The sequence below is a fragment of the Brassica oleracea genome, chromosome C2, assembly GCF_000695525.1.
Source record: "Brassica oleracea var. oleracea cultivar TO1000 chromosome C2, BOL, whole genome shotgun sequence".
Lineage (NCBI taxonomy): Eukaryota > Viridiplantae > Streptophyta > Magnoliopsida > Brassicales > Brassicaceae > Brassica > Brassica oleracea.
Window position 1 is genome coordinate 41,814,496 of NC_027749.1, and position 6,729 is coordinate 41,821,224.

At 37.4% G+C, this 6,729-nt stretch overlaps 1 protein-coding gene across 1 annotated transcript; it reads left to right on the forward strand.

Annotated features, from left to right (window-relative positions):
• The first annotated feature begins 2,578 nt into the window (after window positions 1-2,578).
• LOC106324269 lies at window positions 2,579-6,370 on the forward strand. Its single transcript, XM_013762267.1, has 5 exons — window positions 2,579-2,801; window positions 3,200-3,851; window positions 3,936-4,591; window positions 4,926-5,747; window positions 5,859-6,370. Exons 1-5 carry the CDS (start codon window positions 2,579-2,581, stop codon window positions 6,368-6,370), a joined length of 2,865 nt encoding a protein of 954 aa, XP_013617721.1.
• The last annotated feature ends 359 nt before the right edge of the window (window positions 6,371-6,729 follow it).

A 6,729-nucleotide genomic window follows, 5' to 3' on the forward strand; every position in this document is an offset into this window, starting at 1 on the left:
AATCTAAATAATGACACTATTGCAGATAACTTGCTGTGGTTCGCACATGTAGGATACAAAGGTGTTTCAGCTTCAGCTAGCTTCGCCAAATATTCATCTTCTTTCTTGTCCTCTCCCTCTGCTATCTCAAAGACATCCCCCGTACCAGCTAAAGCTTCATCGGAACACTCAGCGGCTCTGTATAAACCAATGATCTCATCATTCCATTGACTTGCCCTTCTTTCATCTTCAACCACTGAGCTCAACTCTCCATGCAGATACCAATCAGTGCGCTTCTTATAAGCCTCCTCCATTCCCCTAGTAACAAGATGAGCAACTACCACACTTCTGCAATGACGATCTATGTTACGACAGTCAATGCAAGGACAGACAATCATATCAATTCCTCCCGAAGCTGCAGCCACTTCCCGTACAAACTTAGTAGCTCCTCTCTCATAAGCAAGATCGACTCTTCGGTGACATGAAACCAAAACAAAAATTCACAAGTTCAGTGACTAAACACATACTGAAACATAACATATATGATAAAATTCATTACCTGCTCAGATGAACCCAGTCTTTGTCCGCCATTCTATGTTATAAAACCTAAATTGAAACCTTTAGTAACATAGAGAACCATTCAAAGTAACAAATAATATAATCAATCAAACCTAAATTGAACAATTCATCGCTTGACTGTAAATCGAAATCGATAAAATCATGAATCAAGTTGAATGTTGTTAAGAATATAATAAAGGGAATCTAAGCAAACAACGTGGAGCAGGAACGTAAATCAAACATGAAAGAAAACAAAGACGAAATCAATGCAACAAAACATCTCTTCCATTTGAGATAACAATCGACAGAGATGTCGCAATCACAATCTTCGATACCTTCGCAGTCGACAATAATGGATGTGGGGAGCTTTATTAAGGTTCTGGATTAGCGGATTAGGGTTTTAGTGATGGAGATTGTGGTCTAATTTTTTTAGGGTTAGTAGGGAAAGAGGGGAAACTGAGAAAAAGAGAAAGGTCTTTCGCGAGTGGAGAGAGGGAAAATAATCAGATTAGTCTTTTTTTTGCTAAGTGTGCCGCGGCAAAGCTAATCTTAGGTTCCCGCTTAGTGAAACTCTACCATAGCGTTTAATTAACCCTATTATATAATAAGCAAATTTTAGACTCATCTACGATAGCAATTCAGTAAAACGTGCTATAATCATGTGCTATCAATGAGGATTTTTTTTGTAGTGATCTCCTACGACAAAACCTCAGTTTATATTGTAGAATATATTTCTTTACTTATAATTGATGCAGAGTTTTTAACTGTATTATGTGATATGTCTAGGGAAGTGAAAACATGCTATCTGGGACATTTTCAACTCAGTCTGATGCACCCGAGGTTCTATTATAGCTTTTTTGTGTTTTTGTACCGTGCATTTGGATTATGTATAAACGTTGGATCTGATTTTTTTAATTTTTTTAAATATAGGGGTCTTTGATGATCCAGGGTGGTTCATCTGGGTCAACTGATCTGACACCAGCAAAGCGCACCAGGACACCAATCATCAATTTGGAGTAGGCTTTTGATCAGAACTCGGTTACAAAAATGGCGTGTACCATCAAGGTCAAGAAATAGAAGTTCGAAAAAAGTGGCTAGAGTGAGGATGGGGTTATTTGTTTGCTGGAGCAGAGGCTCTTGTTTCATTTATTTTGAGATTTTCGTTTTGCATTTTCAATTTCTGGGTTTTAGTTCGATTTGAAGTTCTTTGAAGCTTCATATCATATGTTGTTCAAGTTTATTAATGGTAATATAATGCCTCTGCTCTTTATAAATTTCTATTTCTTATGCTTAATCAGTTTTTGAGTTGAGTTGAGTCGCTTTTAAGCTATATTTTACACTATCATTGAGAGTAAGTTTGTTTCAGACGAACTTACGAGATTTACCATCCTAACGCTTCAATCTATAATATACTTTATTGAACTAACCTTTGATCACCAGTTGAGCATTTGGGAAATATCTTTCTTGCTTTCTCGATAATGTCATCCATTCAGATCGGATGATTCTCCATGACAGAGATATTCTGATTCTGCAGTAATAGTACAAAACTTATCCGTAGGTTTTAACAGTAAAAGAATAACTCCCGGTCTGCAAGTAGCTTGAAGTTATCTGAACAAAACATTAGAATGAAAAGCACTTACATTTGCCGTTCAGAATGGGGAGAAAATGGTTGTAGAAACTCAGAACATATCTTCGTTACCCTAGAATGTTTAGTAAGATCAGTATTAAACGTATAGGGAAAACTGACACAATAGTCATTAAATTGAAAGGCTGATATTTTAGTTTACCAAATTCCGTCCATGTTTGAATTTACAATTGAAGCACTGTTATATTCTCAGGTGATGGCTCCAAGCTGCAATTGAGAACAGAGATATTATTTTGGAGAAGAATTCTGGAAAGCTGAAAAGGATCAACGAATTGCATCCTTGCTATCTTCCACTTCAGTATCCACTCATATTTCCATATGGAGAAGATGGCTTTCGCTTAGGTATCCAACATGGTTTCACGGGATTCAAAAAAAAATAGAAAACCCAACATAAGTATGAGGGAGTTCTTTGCATATCGGATTATGGTTCGTGAGGTTGGTTCGCAGGTCCTTCTACTATCACGCCGTTTACTTCAACAGTTTCTGGTGGATGCCTATACTATGATCGAGAGCCATCGTCTTCGGTATATTCGAAAAAATCAGTCAAATCTCCGAACACTGAAATTTAGCAAGTTTGTTGCTGCTGCAAATGATGGCAATTCTAGCGTGGCTATAGAAGGTAACTGTATCATCATTCACAGGTGGTCCGAGGTATATGCATCAAATGTATTTGGATGCCATGTCTATATACAAATACTTTGGGTTTCCAGATCTTTTAATAACCTTTACATGTAACCCTAAGTGGCCCGAGCTAACAAGGTATTTTAATAAGTACAACCTCAAGTCTGAGGACCGACCAGATTTGTGTTGTAGACTTTTTAAAATTAAGCTTGACAGGATGATGGATGATCTAACAAAAAAGCAGCTTCTTGGAAAGATAGTCTCTGGTATGTCATTAAATTTAATGTTTTTTCATTTCGAAAATTTATACACTGTTTTCTAAAGTACTTGCTGATTAAGGTTAAGTCATATTTATGTACTTTTATTGTTCCTAACTTGATTAATATTTTCTTGCAGCTATTTATACAATAGAGTTTCAAAAAAGAGGACTCCCACATGCTCATATTCTATTGTTCATGGACTCTAAGCACAAACTTCCAAATGCTGAAGATATTGATCGCATCATAGCAGCTGAAATCCCTGATAAAGCCGAGGAACCAAGATTATATGACATTGTGAAGGACATGATGATTCATGGTCTATGTGGGAAGTTTAATAGAGATTCTCCATGTATGCAAGATGGGAAGTGTAGCAATTTTTTTCCTCGAAAACATGTTGAGAAGACAACTGTGGATGAGCAAGGGTATCCTGTTTATAGGAGACGAAAAAATGGGTCATCTGTTGAGAAGAAAGGAATTCCATGTGATAATCGATGTGTGGTTCCCTACAACAAAGAGCTATTGTTTGCGTATAATGCTCATATTAATGTGGAATGGTGTAATCAGTCGCGGTCTATTAAATACTTATTTAAGTACATTAATAAAGGCCAAGACCGTGTTACAGGAATGGTTACTCAGAAGTGTAATGTCGAGGCTACTTTGGCAGGAACATCAACTAACACGGCAGATGTAGTAGGTGATACCAGAGCAACAGAAGGTGATAGGACAGCCGCAGATGGAGGGGAACCAACTATTGATGAAATTAAAAACTATTTCGATGCAAATATATTGTTTATGTTCTATGTGACAGCTATATTGTTTTATACAAAATTCGCTTTAATTGAAGTCAATTCCATTTGTTTATTTATAAATAGGTATCTATCTGCTTGCAAATCGACATGTAGGATTCTAGCATTCCCAACGCAATACCGTTCTACACCTGCAGAGAAGCTTACGTTTCATCTTGAGGGAGAGCAACCAGTAGTCTACAAACATGGTGATACTGTCGAAAGTGTATTGGCTCGAGTGCAGCTTACAAAGACTATGTTTTTAGCTTGGTTTGATTGTTGTGAACTATACCCTGAAGCTAGAGAAATTACATATGTGGAAATGCCTACCCGATTTGTCTATGATGCTAAGCAAAAGGTTTGGAATCCAAGAAAGAAAGGTTTTGCTATTGGAAGGTTAACACCCGTTTCTCCAGGTTCTGGCCCACGTTATTTTCTGAGGGTTCTTCTTAACAAGGTAAAGGGTCCAAGGTGCTACAATGATATAAAGACGGTTAAAGGGGTAATCCTACCCACTTATGAGGATGCCTGTTACGAGCTTGGTTTGCTGGATGACGACAAAGAGTATATTGAAAGATTAAAAGAATGCAGTTTTTGGGCTTCTAGCGGGTACGTGTGCCACTTATTTGCAAAGATGTTGTTATCTGGGTCTCTATCTATGCCAAAATTAGTATGGGAATCATGCACTGATATATTATCAGAAGATGTCCTATACATTGAGAGGAAGAAGCGTAAAAATCCTGGTGAGCTCAAGAAGTATTTTTTTTAAATATGTATGTGCATTGATTCTGTCTTCTAACAAACTATTTGTTATTGGTATATCAGGACTCATTTTGAGTGCGGAAGAAGTGCTGAATGAAACGTTAGTATTGATTGAAAAAATACTGCGTTCAAAAAATAATTCACTGACTAAGTGGGAGACAATGCCAAAACCTGTTTTTATTGATCATTCTGTTTATGACAACAATCTATTACAAGAGGAGCTAAACTACCCAAGAGAATAATTGCGAGGGCAACATGACCAGTGGATTACACAGTTGACTGATGATCAAAGGTCAGTTTATGATGCAATTTTAGGATCGGTTATGAGTGGTAAAGGTGGAGTCTTTTTTGTCTACGGGTTTGGAGGAACGGGAAAAACATTTTTATGGAATATTCTTTCAGCTGCAATAAGATCAAAGGGTAATGTTGTTTTTAATGTTGCATCTAGCGGTATTGCTTCTTTATTGCTTCCAGGTGGGAGGACCGCTCATTCAAGGTTTGGTATTCCTATAAGTCCAGATGAGTTCTCCACTTGCAATATAGAACCTGGAAGCCATCAGGCCGAATTGGTTGCGAAGGCTTCAATGATTATTTGGGACGACGCCCCTATGATGAGCAAACATTGCTTTGAGGCCTTGGATCGTACTTTATGTGACATTATGAAGACTACTGATGGAAGGCCATTTGGTGGCAAAGTAGTTGTTTTTGGTGGCGATTTCCGGCAAATACTACCAGTTATTCCAAGGGGAAACAGAGCTGATGTTGTCATGGCGTCGCTAAACTCTTCTTATCTATGGAAGCATTATTTCAAAGTGTTACAGCTGACAAAGAATATGAGGCTCTTTTCAGGAACAGATCCTCGAGAAGCTGAGGAGATTAAAAAAAATTCCGACTGGATTTTGGATGTAGGTGACGGAAAGATTAACGAGTCAAACAGTGGAGAAACTATGATTGATATTCCTAAAGATCTGCTGGTTATGAAGTGCACTGATCCTATTGAAGCTATCGTCTCTGAAGTATATGGCAACACTTTCAAAGATTCTAAGGATCCATTATTTTTCCAGGAAAGAGCAATATTGTGTCCTACGAACGAAGATGTTGATGTTATTAACAACTATATGCTTGATCGTCTAGCAGGTAATTTTTTAAACGTTGCAGTCTATTAAACGTATGTTATGAGTTTTGTTACTACTATTTTCTTTTATACTGTGTATCATAGGTTTCTTACAACACATTTTTGTTTATTAGGTGAGGAGAGGACTTATTTGAGTTCAGATAGTATTGATCCAGCTGATTTAAAATCCAAAGATGACTATGTTTTCTCTCCAGAGTTTTTGAATAGTATCAAAGCATCAGGATTACCTAATCATGCTCTAAGGCTTAGGATTGGTACACCAGTTATGCTGATTAGAAATTTGGATCCCACAGAAGGACAATGTAATGGGACAAGGTTGCAGATTACTGGGCTGGCTAAACATATTCTTCAAGCGAAAACCATTACAGGAACTCGAGTTGGGGAGACCGTTTTTTTACACCGAGTCTTGATAGAGCCCTCAGTTTCAAAGCTTCCTTTCAAAATGAGACGTAGGCAATGTCCCCTGAAAGTGGCCTTTGCTATGACCATCAACAAGAGCCAGGGTCAAACACTATCTAATGTTGGTCTGTTTCTACCTAGACCTGTTTTTTCACATGGTCAATTGTATGTGGCTGTGTCAAGGGTAAAGTCAAGGAAGGGATTGAAAATTCTGATTACTGAATAAAGACCGGAAACCTCAAGATTCAACCCTCAATGTTGTATTTAAGGAAGTTTTCCAGAATCAGTTTGAAAACTGCAATGCAGAATAGTTTCCGTGGATCTAAGCTAATGCTTCCAGGTCTGTTGTTTCATCTTTTTATTTGTTATATTCTTAATGTTTTTTTTAATATCACTTTCTCTAAACACGTGACACAGGTTTTGAAGGTTTTGAAGCAGAGAGTCATGAAATCAATACGTACTAGAATGTAAGACTTCCCTCAAAACAGTACAGATGAACCTGAATTCGCTATGCATATACTTATATTAATTGCCCTTAGTTTGCTTGATTTCTATTTTCTGAAAGGAAATGGCGAGAACGAGCAT